The sequence below is a fragment of the Phyllostomus discolor genome, chromosome 4 (assembly GCF_004126475.2).
Source record: "Phyllostomus discolor isolate MPI-MPIP mPhyDis1 chromosome 4, mPhyDis1.pri.v3, whole genome shotgun sequence".
In the NCBI taxonomy this organism is placed as follows: domain Eukaryota; kingdom Metazoa; phylum Chordata; class Mammalia; order Chiroptera; family Phyllostomidae; genus Phyllostomus; species Phyllostomus discolor.
Window position 1 is genome coordinate 145531937 of NC_040906.2, and position 16969 is coordinate 145548905.

The 16969-nt window shown below is 34.3% G+C and overlaps 1 protein-coding gene across 2 annotated transcripts in view; it reads right to left on the reverse strand.

The window, feature by feature from the left end:
• The window catches only part of IBTK (inhibitor of Bruton tyrosine kinase), a 91334-nt gene that overhangs the window by 15608 nt on the left and 58757 nt on the right, over window positions 1-16969 (reverse strand). For both annotated transcript variants that reach the window (XM_036024391.1, XM_028508737.2), the window contains exons 23-25: window positions 15030-15193; window positions 13540-13632; window positions 12869-13012 (exon numbers count right to left, since the gene is read on the reverse strand). In XM_036024391.1, coding sequence (XP_035880284.1) covers window positions 12869-13012; window positions 13540-13632; window positions 15030-15193 — 401 coding nt within the window. The remainder of the gene's footprint in view (window positions 1-12868; window positions 13013-13539; window positions 13633-15029; window positions 15194-16969) is intronic.

Consider the following 16969-nt stretch of genomic DNA (forward strand, 5'->3'; position numbering starts at 1 on the left):
ACAATATTGGTGATGCTAAATGTATTCCAGTTATCAACTCCTATGATATATGTACTGTGAAATACAACGTCCTTGTGAAATAAGTGCTGTTTTTAGCTCTATTTACAGACAAGAAAATACAGACAGAAAAAGGTTAAATAACTGATCTAAGTTCACAATGCTACCAAATAAGATTTCCATGATTTAAATTCAGAACCCCAGCTTAACCACTGTACTCTACTGCTGTGTCCACGTTTAAGTCATTTACCTTAAGTAAAACCTTAGCTCATTATGAGAGAAATTTTCTTTATAGATTTGTATAAGAAACTTGACCTACTAGTATTCAGGTTAAAAATATTTCTTCAAAAGAAACTTACCTGACTTTGAATTTATCACAAAATTTCCCCTCAAACACATATATACAACAGAATGTAGAAAAATTATATATATACACAAAATAACCACTCCCCATTTCCTTACCAGTTCCTTTCTCCTCCCAAAAGCACAAATACTAGAAGGTTTCTACTAGCAAACAAGGTAACTGTGGTGTAAAGTACAATGTGTCATTAGTCATTTGGGAACAAACTGACAAATACTCTTGCCAGAAAATCCACCAACTGTCTCCTATTAAGTAATTCATGACTCTAAACACAGAAACTTCACAATGACATGTAAAAGAGCACAAGTTATCAGATTCACCCTACTAGGAATTCGGGAACTTCTAGATGTGGTGATTTATATCCTAAAAGTTATTTTTTTAAAAAGGTACTTATAACACTGCCTTTAGTATATACAGCTAACAGTACTTAGAAAAGATCAAACTCACATGTTCATTAATCATGCCCAATAGTTACCTATAAAATGTCTTACGTAGATTTCTTTAAATGAGTTGTTATTCTTTCCAGTGATCATGCCATAATTTGAAAGTATGTCTGATTTCCTGTGATTTTGCTTTTGTAACTCATAGGCTAAAGCTGTTTTCTATCTTAGTAGCCAGATAAACTTCATCAAGAAGCACTTATAGATATTTGCAGCACACAACAAATTAATCAAGATTTGTTTCTCAGCTAAAGCACCCTGAAAATTTTACTTTAATGAATAAAAGTCCTAGCTCTAAAAAGTTAAATAACTGAAATTAGTATACAATTTATAGGCTAACTCTAAATGGAATTTGGCAGAATTCACATTTATAAATCAAGCCAGGCCACAAAGACTCTGCATTCTTCCACTGAAGATTTATTTCTCCAAGTAAAACACTGGACAATGAAAAGTGGCCAACTCCTATGTACACTTGGGTGTTTTCACATTAGATTTAAAACTCGATTGGCTAGAACTTCATTCTAATGCAAGAACCAGTTGTCTTTAATACTTATTGTCATACCCAACTGCAGGCAGTAGGAGTACGACTACATACTGGGAGTCATATGGACTAGGTGAATGAACGTGTGAACAAACTACTGAAAATCCTTATTACAACCAGCAGCAGACTTAGAGGGCTAATTTGTATTGATAACTTTCTAATTAATTGCACATTAACCTTAATGTTAAAATAAACATAGTATAAAAACATCTAAGGAAATAAAATTGCATTAAATAAATCATCAGGATGATGCTCCTTTCAGAAGTATTTTTAAAGCTTAACAGTAAATCACTATAGGAATGAATACATTCTGTAAATACAATCTATAAATCAGATGAATTTTTTGAAGCAGAGTACTTTAAATTCTACCAACTTTGTTCAGATCAACATTTACAAGGAACGTGGTCAGAAAAACAATTTGTTCCATATTTTAACTTCTTCAAACATATGCTTACATGTATTTACACCCTATGTATATCTGATTAAAAATCAAGTGATATACTAAACTTGTAGCACTCTAAGAATTCAAGAAAATTAACCTAATAATGATTATTTCCATTTATACTAAATATAAATAAAAGTCCAGGAATACCAATCAACCATTTTATGTAAATGTTCTTAAAACTTCTAACCAATGTTTTCTAATCTGTGCCATTAACTTAGGATAAAATTTCCATAACCAAATAATAAATTATATATATTATTTTATATATGCTAATTTTATTATGTATATTATTTACATAAACATATTGACATATCTTACATACATATTTTGTTACTTTAGCCCATTTTTTTAATGAGTACAAATAAAAGCAGTACATAAATTCAAAGAATTAAAGCCCTGGCTGGTGTAGCTCAGTGGATTGGAGTGCCAGCCTGCAAACCAAAGGGTTGTTGGTTCGATTCCCAATCAGGGCTCATGCCTGGGTTGTGGGCCTGGTCCCCAGTGGGGTTGAGCGAGGAGCAACCACACATTGATGTTCATCTCCCTCTCTTTCTCCCTTCCTTCCTTTTCTAAAAATAAATCAATAACATCTTTTAAAAAAGGAATTTATGAGAAATGAACTTTAAAAGATCCTTTAGATATCAAAACTACAGTTGCAAGAAATCATAGAAAGGGCATAAGTGATTAATTTTAAGGCAATGAAGATATATCTTTGATAATTCAGAAAAAAATTATCTATAACTGGTCCATTAAGATCAATATTCTTGGTATCCCAAAACACATTTCCTTTGTGTTATAAAATCCATTATACATTTGTTTGTATTTAACTTTTCCAATCACATTTCCATAAAACAAATGTATAATAAACATCTCTTACATCTCATAGTCACCAAATTATTTTTCAATGAAAAATACTCTGACTATACTTTGAACAAATTTTTTGGCATCTATTTCTCATGTTTTTAGAATTCTCTTTAATATTCCACAACAGAATTCTTTTGAAATTTAGATAGTCTCTTCAATGTGGAAGTCTGACTTCACGTTACCAAATCACTGGGGAAAAATTTTTCCTAAATTTGAAAATCAAAGTCTGAAGTTTCAGATAAATGGCTGCATTAATTCTTTCCCCTGAAATCCCTTACTAGGTGGACAAGGGGTCATCAGAAATACATAAACCCAAAAAGCAAAAAGAATAAAGCATTAAGCCAATGGCAGACTAAAACTAGTACTATACTTCGGGAGGATGGAAAAGAACTAGAGTGAAGCGAGATGGTGGTACAGTGTAATAAAGCCCAGAACCCTGAAAAGGCTCCACACTGGACCCATCTTATGTATAACATCCTAAAATGGGGATGAGGATGTAAATATGAAAAACTTTAAAGTTTACTTATGGAATGACAGAGAATGTTATATATTCTCCCTATCTCCATGTGGTCAGAAAACTGCACTTCTTTTATCCTGGTAGAGGAAAATTTGATTGAAAATCACTAGTAATAAAGGCAGGAAAGACTGAGTCTAAACACTGAATGAGATGAGAAAATGCATATTGAATGGTGAGAACCCAACCTCCTTACCCTGATCAGCTAACAGAATGCTGGCAAACAAATATAAAAAAGTAAAAGACAGCCCTGGCTGGCACAGCTCAGTGGATTGAGCATGGGCTGCGAAGCAAAGTGTCGCAGGTTCAATTCCCAGTCAGGGTACATGCCTGGGTTGCAGGCCATGACCCCCAGCAACTGCACACTGATGTCTCTCTCTCTCTCTCACTCTCTCCCCACCCCCACACCCCCCCTTCCCTCTCTAAAAATAAATAAATAAAATCTTAAAAATAAAAAGTAAAAGACTCCCTTTAGAGAAACTGACCAACTCAAGAGAAAAGACACAAAGATACTGACATTTAGGGATCCTCTAAGAAGACTACGAAGTCATCCCACATTTCACAACTACAAGTCAACCTGTTTCACACAGGAACACAGAGCTTCCAATCAGAACTTAAATCAACGAGTATTTTTAACTTGTATTAATGTAATCACAGGTTTTAAAATGATTATAGTCAGTTAATTTTATTTTTTAAATTTTTCCATCTAAGTATAATTGGTGTATAATAGTTATGCTAGTTTCAAGTACACAATATAATGACTTGACATTTTTCTACCTTACATTGTTATCACTCCACTAATTCCAAAAATCATCTGTCACCATGTGAACTTATCACAATACTAGTGACTACATTCCCCTTCATGTTTTTCAACCAACTCTTCACCACTTCCCTTCTAGTAACCATCCCTTTGATTTGTTTGAATCTGTTTTTGTTTTATTTTTTTATTCTCCATAAATGAAACCACCTATCTTTCATTGCCTGGCTTATTTCACTTAGCATAATATCCTCTAGGTCTATCTGCATCACAAATAGCAAGATTTCATTATTTATTATTGTGTAATATTCTATTTTGTGATCACACACACATCTTCTTTATGCATTCATCTGTATCAGTGGACACCTAGGTTGCTTCCATAGCTTGCCTAATGTAAATAATGCTGCAATGAATGTAGCAATGCATATACTTTTTCTAATTAGTATTTTCATTTTCTTCAGATTAATTTCCAAGAGTAGGATTGCTGGGTCATATGGTAGATCTATTTTTAGGTTTGTGAGGAATCTGCATACTGTTTTTCTATTATTCTTTATTTCAGAAAAAGTAAAAATGCAATTAAAACGCAAAAAAAAAAAGACTTTTGCAGTATATGGAGAAGGTGCTCTGATCAACTGTGTCAAAAGTGGTCTGTGAAGTTTCTTGGTCCTATTGATGTTTTGGCCAAGTGATTCTTTGCTGTGAGGCTGTCTTATGCATTGGAAGATGGTTAGCAGCACTCCTGGTCTCTACCCACTAGAAGCCAATATCAGCAGATAGCCAACATACTCCTAATACCAAATCAATAGTTACTGGTGAAAATGAAAAAATGTGTATTTTACAGAAAAAACATAACATACTTTTTGGCCAACCCAATATAATATTTGGAGTGGTGAACACAATACAATATACAGATGTCCAGATTCTCTCATTCTTCCTGATTCAGTTTTGCAAAATTATATGTTTCTAGGAGTTTGTATGTTTCATCCAAATTGTCCTATTTGTTGACATGTTCATATTTTCTTACAATGCTTTATATTTCTTTGGCATCAGTTAGTTGTTTCATTATTGAGTTGTATGCATTTGTTATACATTTTGGAAATCAACCCCTTATTGCATATATCATCTGAATATATTCCCCGACTAAGTAGGTTGTCCTTTTGTTTTCTTGATGGTTTCCTTCTCTGTGCAGATTTTTTTAATGAAGTTTCATTTATTTTTGCTTTTGTTTTCCTTGTTTGCAAAGACATTACAAAAATGATTCTACTTACATTGATGTCCATAGGTTATTATCTGTGTTTTCTGGTCTTTAAGCCATTTTGAATTTATTTTTGTATATGATGAGAATGGTTCAGTTTCAGCTTTTGCATGTAACTGTTCATTTTTCCCAACACCGCTTGCTGCAGATACTGTCATTACTCCATTATATACTCTTACCTCCTTTGTCATATATGTAGTAGACCATATAAGCAAAGTTTTTTCCTGGGTTCTCAATTCAGTTCCATTGATATGTGTGTGTGTGTGTGTGTGTGTGTGTGTGTGTGTGTGTGTGTGTGTGTTGTGCCCATACCATACTGCTTTGATTATTACAGCTTTGCAGTGTGGTTTGAATTCAGAGAGCATTATATACCTTCAACCATGTTCTTCTTTCTCAAGAATGCTTTGGCTTTTCATGGTCTTTCCCAGTTCCATATAAATATTCTATTTTCTATTTAATTTATTTCTGTTCTTATCTTCCTTTATAATTTTCTTCCTTCCCCTTATTTTGGGTTTTATTGTTCTCTTTCTAGATTCTTTAGGTGTAAATTTAGGTTATTTGAGAATGTTCCTGCATAGCTACAAGCTTCACTCTTATAACTGCTTTTGTTGCATCTCATACATTTTATAAAGTGTTTTTCATTTTAATTTGTCTCAAGGTAGTTTCTGATTTCCACTTTGATCCACTGGTGTTTTAGAAGGCTGCTATTTAACATCCACATACTTGTGTTTTTCTTCTCAATTTTTTTTCTTGTAGTTAGTTGATTTCTAGTTTCAGGCTACTGTGGTCAGAAAATATGCTTGATATAATTTCAATCTTCTTGAAATCACTAACGCTTGTTTTTTGGCCTAGTATGTTATCATGAAAAATGTTCCATGTGTACTTGAGAAAAATATGTAATCTACAGGTTTTTTGGGTTTATTTTTAGTGAAATGCTCTATTAATGTCTATCAAGTCAAACTGATCTAATGTAGCATTTAAGTCCATTATTTTTTATTAATTTTCTGTCTGAATGATCCATCCACTGGGCTAACTGGAGTATTAAAGTCCCCAACTATTATACAATTACAATTAATTTCAGCCTTTATGTCCATTAATATTTGCTCTATATACTTAGGTGCCCTTATGTTGGATGTGTAGATATTTACAACTGTTATATCCTCATCTTGGATTGACCCCTTAAAAATGACATGTCTGTTTTGTCTGATATAAGCGTTGCTACTCCAGCTTTCCTTTCATTTCTACTTGCATGGAATATCACCTTCTGTCCCTTCACTTTCAGTGTGTGTATGTGTGTGTGTGTCTTTCAATCTCAAGTAGATTTCATGTAAGCAGCTAACCACTGGGTCATGTCTTTTTATCCATTCTGCCACTCTATGAAGTAACTGAATTGAAGTAATTAGTCCATTCACAGTTAGAGTAATTATTGATACATATGTGCTTATTGCTATTTTAGTTGTTCTTCACTGTTCCTTTCTTTTTCTTTTGATTGCCTTCAATTTGTTGGTTTTCTTTCATGTTCTCATTGGATTCCATTCTTTGTTTTGTGTGTATATTTTTTTGTACATATTTGATTTATGGTTACTGTGAGGTTTGTGTACATATCCACCACATCTACTTTAAGCTAATAGTCATTTAACTTTAATCACATTCTAAAAGTGGATTCATGTATTTTACTCTCCTCTCCACTTTTTTGTTTTTGATGTCAAGGGGTGTGTGTGTGTGTGTGTGTGTGTGCCCCCTAATAATTTATTGTAATTATAGTTAATTTTGCTACTATTATCTTTAACATTGCTATTACCTTTTTTAGTGGTTGACTCACTATGATTATTGTATATTTACCAAGCCCGTTGTAGTCAGGAGGGACACATACGTGCCCCTACTACCCCTAGCAGTGCCCCTACTACCTCCACGCTTCCTCTGTAGAGCAGTCCTGTGTGTAGGTACTGCAGCATTTTGCTAGCTCCATACTCTCTCCCCAGGAGCGGCAGCCCCACATAGGCACAGAGCAGTGCCCCACTACCTCTGCACTTCCTCTACTCAGGGTAGTCCTACAGGTGGGTATTGTAGCATTTTGTTAGCTGTGCCCTCTCTTGAGGCTGATCTCTTGTGTGCACAGCCCACTAGATACTTGGAAAAGCAAGTGCTGTACCTGCTGGATCATTCTCTGGTTAAAGGGGACTCTTGTATGAAAGCTACAGACCCCCTTGTTTCTGCTCAATCTACCTCCAGAAAGGATGGCTATGAATGCACCCAGTGCCCTATAGGCCAGTTGGCTGGAGATCCTAGATGGAGCTCCCAACTGCTATCCACATTCAGGGAAAATGTAAACAGCATTCACTGATTCCTCAGCTCCTGGAGACCTTTTGTGGTACCTGGTCTTTTCTAGGCAGACTGTCTCTCTTGTTTGTTTGTGCAGAAGTTATTCAATTGGCTCATAACTGTCTCTCAGGAGGAACTGCTCTAAATACAGGTGTACATTTGATGTGTTCTTGAGGAGGGAGTGAGCTCAGCATCCATGAATGCTACTTCCATCTTGGACCTGCCTCTCTAACCATATACTTTTTTATTTTTGCTGAGTGGCCTTTTTTTACAGGTATATATTATCAGTTATGCTACCTTAGCCTGGTACTCCCATTCCCTCCAGCATCATCCTCTACTTAGTTCATGTCCATGGGTTATACATAATATAAGTTCTTTGGCTTTTTCATTTCCTATACTATTCTTAACCTCCCCCTGTCTATTTTGTACCTACCAAATATATTTCTTATTCCCTATACCTTTTCTCCCATTCTGTCCCATCCCACTCCCCACTGATAACCCTCCATGTGATCTCCATTTCTGTGATTCTGTTACTGTTCTAGTTTGTTTGTTTTCATTTTTTTTTAGGTTCAGTTGTTGACAGTTGTGAATTTGTTGTCATTTTACTGTTCATCGTTTTGAACTTTACCTCATCTGGAAAGCACTTTAACTGCCCTTCCATTCTAAATGAGAGCTTTGCTGGATAGAGTAATCTTGGATGTGTGTCCTTGTTTTTCATCACTTTGAACACTTGTTTCCAGCCCCTTCTTGCTTGCATGGTTTCTTTTCAGAAATCAGCTGATAGTCTTATGGTAACTTCTTTGTAAGTAACTCTCTCCTTTTCTCTTGCTGCTTTTAGGATTCTCTATCTTTAATCTTCGGCATTTTAACTATGATGTGTCCTGCAGTGGGCCTCTTTGTATCCATCTTGTTTGGGACTCTCTATGCTTCCTAGACTTGCATGTCTATTTCCTTCACCAAGTTAAGGAAGCTTTCTTTTATTATTTTTTCAAATGAGTTTTCAATTTCTTGCTCTTCCTCTTCTCCTTCTGGTATCCCCAAGATTCAGATGTTGGTACATTTAAAGTTGTCCCAGAGGTTCCTAAGCCTCTCATTTTTTAAAAAAATTCTTGTTTCTTCATTCTGTTCCAGTTGAATGTTCTTCCATTCCAAATTGTTGATTTGAGTCCCGGGTTTCCTTCCCTTCACTGTTAGTTCCCTGTATATTTTTCTTTATTTCACTTTGTATAGCCTTCACTTCTTTATTTTGCGGCCATACTCAATTAATTCTCTGAGCATCCTGATTACCAGTGTTTTGAAATCTGCCTCAGATAGGTTGGCTATCTCCTTGTCACTTAATTCTTTTTCTGGAGTTTTGATCTGTTCTTTCATTTGTGCCACATTTCTTTGTTTTGGTGTACCTGTTATGTTGTAAGGGGCGGAGCCTTAGGTATTCACCAGGGCAGGGCAACCCACTTCACCATTTTGTGGAGCTGTATGTGGGAGGAAGGGTCAGAGAGGGAAGAATGCTGCTTGCTCAGCTCTTGCAAGCAGCCACTTTCAGTCACTTCCCTACTTCCCACAAACAACTGGTGGCCCTTCCAGTTGTTGCCCTGGTGCTGATTCCCCAAGTTGGTGGGCTTGTGTACATTCTAGGACCCCATGGGCCCATCAAATGGACTCTTCTGAGAGACTGGCAGTTTCTTCAGCTGCCACACCCCAACAGGTTTTTATAGCCAGAGGTTATGAGGAAGGGTCAAAGAGGGAACAATTCCACTTGCCCAGCTCTTGCTCCACTTTCAGTCACTTCTCCTGCTTCCCACAAGCGAACTGCACCCCTCCAGCTACCCTGGTGCTGATTCCTGCATGGGTGGGCTTGTGTATGTTCTAGGATCCTATCGGTCCCTCCAACGGACTCTCCTGAGAGACTGGCTGTTTCTTCCACTGCTGCAAAACTGCTGGGAAGTCTAATGCCATTTCAGTTCCTAACTTTTTATATGCTACCAGTTGCTTCCCTGCCTGCCTTTTTTCCTACAAGCATAAAGGGTTTTTTGTTTGTTTGTTTGTTTTAATCCCTGGTGTTCTAAAATTTTACAGTAATGTTCCTTGGTTCTTTTTTGATATATTGTGCTGCCTACTTGATTGGCTTTTTAAAATTGGGAACAGCATTTCTTTATGTTCTAGGAGCATATTATATACTGTTTGATAGTTTTCACTATTTTCTTGAGAAAATAGTGAGAGCTGGCTATTGCTCTTCCTAGATATCTCTAATTTTCTTACTTTCGCTAATCTCCTGCCTTCATAATTGTCTTCTGATTCTACTTTCTAGGATATTTCTCATATTTTTTCTTACAGCCCTTCTACTGAGTTTTTTATTTCAACTATTAAAATCTTTATTTGCCAAGAGCTCTTTCTGTCTGCTGGTAATGTCATTCTCTGGTATCCTATTCAACATACACTGTTAAAGATAACTGTGCACTATAAATTTTTCACTCTTTAGTATGCACCAGGCAACATGTATCAGAATGTTCGTATTATTGTTAGTAAAAATCCAAGAACTGAAAACCACCTAAATGTTTATAGCAGTAAATGAATAAAATATAGGTTTTTATAGGATATATACACAATAGTGAAAAAATAAATTATGACTAAATTCAACTACATAGATGAATCTTATCAATGTACAATTAAGCCAAAGAAGCCACTCAGTAGTTCTGGCCAAGGTGGAGGTGTAAGTAGATATACTTTGCCTCCTTGCAAACCAAAAGAAGGATAACAATCAATTTAAAAACAAAAAACAACTAGAACTGCCTGAAAATTGAACTGTATAAAGTCCAAAAACCAAGGTGTTAAAGAAGAAACATTCATCCAGACTGGCAGGAGGGCGGAGACAAGCAGTGAGGGCAGAGAGGACGCATAACAAGGTAATGGCTGGAGGATAGGAGCCAGGCGGCAGCTGGCAGACTGGGCAGTCACACATTCACCTGCAGATAAACTGGGAGTAACAAGTAGGGAGCGAGGCAGACTATGCAATACAGGGTTCCAGTGTCGGGAAAATAAAGTCTCAGAACCTCGAGCTGTAAAAAACAAACCCTTCAAATGATTTCCAACTTAGAATTGCTTCAATCTACCAGTCGAGAATGAAGAAAATAAAAACATTTTCATAATAATGACAGCTCCATACATATATGTCCTATATACCCTGTGTCAGAAAACTACTGGAGCTGTGCTGTATCAAAACAAAAGGAAACCAAGAAACAAAAAAAGAAAAACCGACAGGATCTAGGAAACTGGGGATCAAACATTGTAGGGAAGCAAGGGAAATTCCCTGGATGACAGGTAAGGGGAGTCTCAAGATGACAGATATTCAGCAGGCCTAGAAAAGACCCCATTCAGACCAGGGACCACAGGGCTCTAAGAAAGATAACCCCATGAAAACAAGCAAAATTGATAGATTACCTGTTATGTTTTACCACAGTTATGCATAAAGCATAACTTTGGTAAGAGTTATGCTTTATGCTTTAGAGTTTTGGGGAAAATTAGTGATGAGTACATAAAAAGCAAGGGAAAAATTGAAGAAATTAGTTATTCTGGGGAAAGAAAATGGAAAAATTCAAAACAAGGAAATATAATAACATTCATGATTGATACCATGAATCTTAATTAACCAGACATAAGAGGGAAGGTTTGGGGCCAGGGGCTGTTTTCTTTCATTATAAGCCTTGCAGCACTACCATATTATCAAATTTAAACTATGACTGCATTTTAATTTGATTTAAAATTTTTAATTAGGGCTGAAATTCAACCTCAAGAAATTCAGCATGTCCATTAGTTGGATTCCCTACTTTGAGTGATCATTGTTTGTTCCTTTTTTGGTCACTTTTTGTTTTTAAATGAGAAAACTGATTGATGGCATGACTAAATCTGTATCACTAAGCCCAAAAGCTTTCTCATGTGCTTAGTTAATTCTCTCATATGACCATAAATTTAGTATCTTGAGAACTGTTTTTTTTTTAATCTTTTCCATTCTTTTGATTAGGGAAAACACAACTATTCTGTAAACCCTATGAAGCAAAGACCAAATCAGTCTTAAACATTGCCTTATCACTAAAAACAAGAACACTGCCTCCCATGTAGAAGGTACAAAACTAATACAAATAAAACATTCTACTAAACCCATTCTCTAAAGTCTTACATATTCTTTTCTTTTTTACTTGGGTTTTCCCACCTCTTGTATGTTTTTCTGTTATCATGCTTTAGATCTACTAGTGGCTAAAAGACACTGATTTAATCTGATTGGTGGCACTCAAAATAAAATGAATTGTCATTCTCTCAAAAAAATTAACACTTTAATTGGGAAAAATATTTCCTCTTACAAAGAGAAAAATGTGGCATTGGAAGCAGTGAAGGGATTCCCCCAATCCTACAGTAGCTTCCAAGATTCTATTCAATGCTTATAAGAAACAAGGTTCTAATGATGTCCTTCTTGCCCTCTGTACCACCCTGGTAGTTTTGTTCTAGTATTGATTGCCAATTATTATATCAGTCACAAAGAAAAGGAAGAATTAGAGAGGAACAGGAAATACAACATATTTTGCACATCTCAAAATTGCTGTCTGATTTTCTGGAAGATTACTCCTATTAATGCTGCCATTATGGGTAAATTCTAATGGAGAAAATTTATATAATATACTATTATATACTATTATATACTATTATACTATATATACTATTATATAAATGGTTCTGCTTTAAAAAGAAACAATGACAATCTCTGATTATAAAAATGTAAAGATATCCACGATGCACACAGAAAGACAAATTAAGATAGTAAAAAGTGCTTTTATCATATTTTTCCATAATATACAGGCATTTGTTGGCAAAAGTAGGCTTATAGTTACTCATATGAAAAAAGACATGCATATTATGATTATTACAACAGTTTTTTATTAACTCAAAAGAATGTCATAGTGGCACAATGCGCTTAGGTGCAATCCCATAAGGGCTCAAATAATACAATAATTAATAAATAAATAATAATATATGAATAAACTGTGTTTTATGTACTTATAACTTTTAATCTACTTTTGCCCACCCCTGCATATTTATTATAGAAAATGAAAAAAAAAGCTCTTTTAAAATGCTTTCTCTATAAACACTAATTAAAATACCAAAAATAATATAGCTACACATGAAAAATTTGAAAACCACAATATACTTGTCAAAACAAAAAGAAAGTTGGGTTTATTTCCTGAGGAACATTTTTAAACTAAAAACAAAGAAGAAAATGAAATATTTGAAAAGATGGGAAAATAAGATCTAAAAGCCAAGAACTACCTTAAAAGCTAATAAGGCACAGATCTATGTTTATTTTATTAAAAATCAGACCATACCATGCATGTGCTGGTTTTGAGGTTTTTGGAAGAATAGTTAAACCTGTTTCCATGTTGTTCATTCCTGAATTACTTTCTTTGGTAGTCATTGCAATCAATTTCCGTTGCTTCTGAGAAAGCTTAACTCCAGAAGAAATCACTTTGCTAGAAATTAAGTTAAATTAAACCAATTAGTTTCACTACCTCTGAGAAAGTTTAATTCCGTAAGAAATCATTTTGTTAGAAATTGAATGAAACCAATTAACATTAATTTCTGCTTAATGAAGTTTACAGGTAATTTTCTATTTATTTGATATGGTTTTACTATTGTTGAATCAAAATGGCCACAAAGTTTCAACAGTGATATCAGTTTATACTATCAGTGATCAAGTGAGTCTCCTACTTATTAATACACATGCATCAGAACTAGTCCACAATGATCATTTTAAAGGCAAATTTCTGGCATTAAATACTGTATTCCACAAGAGCTGGACTATCAACCTAACTAAGTCTTTAGCTCATTATTAGAAAATATGTTATGGAGGCTGAACTACCTAGAAAATAGCTTATAATTAACTTGATCATAAAATGCAGAAAAATAATAGGAAAGGTAAAGTAGGTATTTCCAATTCTTTAGGGCAGAACTACAACACAACATGCTCTCTCCTTTTTTTATCATTTTTCAAACTAACCCCAAATTTGTCTTTGGTGTTGCTCCACATTTTTGTCTATTTTCTTCAATTTGCATGATTGTTCTGAGATTCATGACAGGAGGGCTGGCAGGACTAAAAGATATAAAAGTTACTTTACAATGCATTCATTTATCCATAAAGCCCTACTCAAAACTTCACTGAAACTGTAAATTACATACAAGATTTATAATGAGAGGACAATTTAGGTCTGTTTCATCAGCTGTGGCCAACTTTAAAAAATATATTTTGAATAAGAGCTAATTTTACATATATACATACATAAATAACTACTAAAATGCATCCAAATTCATAATGGTTAAGTAATATAATTGAAACTCTTAAAGAAAAAAACAAGCCAAGAAACAGAAAAACTCATGACTTACCTAACTCAGATAGATGGACTCAAAGTTCTATCTAAATTCTTATTCTTCAAGACCAATGAAACTTAAAAATTACATCTTTCCTTTTATTTTTAACAAACAAAATTCTTACTGCTGTCTAATGCTAAGAAAAAACATTTAATGAAAAGCTTGGGGATGCTCAACAATATTAGAGACCTACCATAATGAGAGTTACACCATAAGGAGAAAAAAATCCTACAATCTTTAGAAATAGCCAATCTATTTTTCTGACTTTACCCCAAGGTATTATTAAAACATGTTTTTAAAATAGTCTAACAATAGTGATTAGAAAATGCTAGGTGTTCTCACGAATATTTATTTAGACAAAAAAATTTGAGACTAAATTTCAAACTACCTTTAGACCATGAAGCAACAAACACTGGGACAAAATAAATCTTCATTCCAACTATGCAAAATACAGTATGTTTCAAAACAATGACACAAATCCAAATAATGTAATTGTAAGTCAATTAAAAGTTTTAGAATATTATAAACCACAGTAGGTATATAAAGATGAAACAAAAGCTCAATAAACACTGAAAAAAAATACTGCATTTTAATTATATCTATCTACTCCTTCAGTTTTAAAAACTGACTTCTAAATAAAAAATATAAATAAAATACAGTTTAAGTTAAAAGCACAGTATAAAATTAGATAAATATCCTTTGAAAATTAACTGTGAATAACAATACAGTTCATGCGATCTTAAATACCCCTTTAATGTGCTGAAAAAAAAAAAAAGATAAAGTAAGCCTAAAAATGACAAAATGGTCTTCGTGGGTGATATTTTTAACTAATATATACTATCCCTCCCCAAAAAGAGCTGATACAAAGTCATTATATTTGTGTGACAGTATTTACTAGTATTCACTGATGACAATACAAAGGCAATTAAATTTTATCTGACAATAAAAAAAGAGCTTATTTTAGCCAGTTAGTACTTGGTATGCTTTTAGGCAATTTTCTGTGTATCATATTATAAATCTGTATTAGAATTTTTAAATGTGCTTCATTAAAAATATTCATTTGACTAAAAATGAGTGATATTTTTTCAGACTAACAGGTATGGCCCAAAATGAATATCCTACCTGAGAGAGCCAGCAACCCAACTACAAGAGTTTGAATTATCAATTCTGTTACTCGGAATGGGTTGTGCAGCAGAAATTTTAAGTATTGGTGATTTTTCCCATGGTTTTAAATCTTCTCTGAAATACGCAGGAGGTGTGCCATTAACATATGGTTTCATTTTCCCCTGAGGGTAAAAAAAATAACATTTAAAATGTGAACAAAAGAAGAAGCACCTAGAGTAGCTAACACAAGTTGGTACTGAAATGTTAAAGCGTAAAGCCATACATATGACAACTATCATCTAGCACTTCTAATTCAGTTCTACAGAGTTTAGTGCCTTAGCCAGTTCTCAAACTGGTTCAGCGACTATAACTCAATTATTTTGAGCTTTAGAAATTACTTTTAGGGAAATAAGTTTGCATATTAAATCCCTATTTACATAGTACTAAACAAAAATGTAAATAAATATAAGTTGTTCCAGTAACATATAAAGCAGTAACTTCAAAATGAAAGTCCAAGATTTTAATACCAGACAAAATGGAAGTTTAGTAAAAATGTATAATTCACTCTGAATGTATTGAAATACTGATAAAATTAAACTCACATAATATTGACACTTCAAAAAAGACCCTAAAACTATTGCTACTATCAAAATTGAAGTTATTAAAATGGTATTTCTACTGCCATATAAGATTCTTCTATTCTTGCCAGATATTTACAGCATACCTTCAACCTTCCTTCATACCTCAACTGTACTCCAGACCAATCCTAGTATTCATACGAATTACCCCCACAATTTCTATCTTACATTTAAAAAAAAACATTTATTTATTTTTATTATTATTATTTTGATCCTCACCTGAGGACATTTTTTATTCCACAGGGAGAGAGGAAAGGAGAGAAATATCAACATGAGAGAGAGAGACTGATTGGTTGCCTCCCATGCGCCCAGATCTATGGGAGGGATTGAACCTGCAAACCAGGTATGTGCCCTGACTGAAAAGTCAGCCCACAACCTTACAGTTACAGGAGGATGCTTCCACCAACTGAGCCACATGGGCCAGGGGGGGAAAAAATCATAAATAAATAAATAAATAAATGAAATCCTTGAGGCCTAAAAGATTCTAAGAAAGGGTAAATCTCCCACTGTTTTAGAAATTTCTGGTTCTAATGTTCTGAGTATGTACAGAGGTTAGAAAAAAATGACTTTGTATCTAATAAGCTCAACATTTTCCTTTCCCATAGATTCACAATCATGGAATCAAACAAGAAATGTCTTAAAAAATGGCCTCCCAGACTTGAACAGACTAGGAGTTCTGAATCTTTATGTGAACTGTGCTAGATTAGAACTCCATTCCAGATTATATTGCTTCAATTAACACCATGGAGAAAAAGAGACTGCAGAATTGAAATTAGGCTTACTTTCAAAATAATTTTCCTTTGACAATATATAGGTGTTAACTGATATTACCCAAAATAATTTTCAAGTAATTTAGCTATAAATATATTCTCTAATATATCTATACAGTATTCCTATATTTTACATAAATATGAATTTTAGTTGGAGAAAGATTAGAAATAAAACATCATACAGTGTTCAAACTGCCATTAAAATCTTTAAAACTAACTTCAGGTCAAGAGGAAGGTGTAGGTAGACATGCTTCATCTCCTTGCACAGGGATAGAATTACAACTTGATCTCAAAAACAAGAAATACCAGAACCACCAGAAAACTGAGCTCTGTGGAAGTCCGACAACCAATGATTTAAAGCAGCACATTCATTCAGAAGGCTAAGAGGGGCAGAGTCACAGAGGGGGATACAGAGGTGGTATGGCATGGAGAAGCGGTGACAGTAGTCACGGCAGAAAGGATGGACCCACATTCACATGCGGTAGATAAAACTCAAGAGGGATACCTTGCTAGCGAGTGATCTAGCCCCAAAGCAGACTGCATAGCCCAG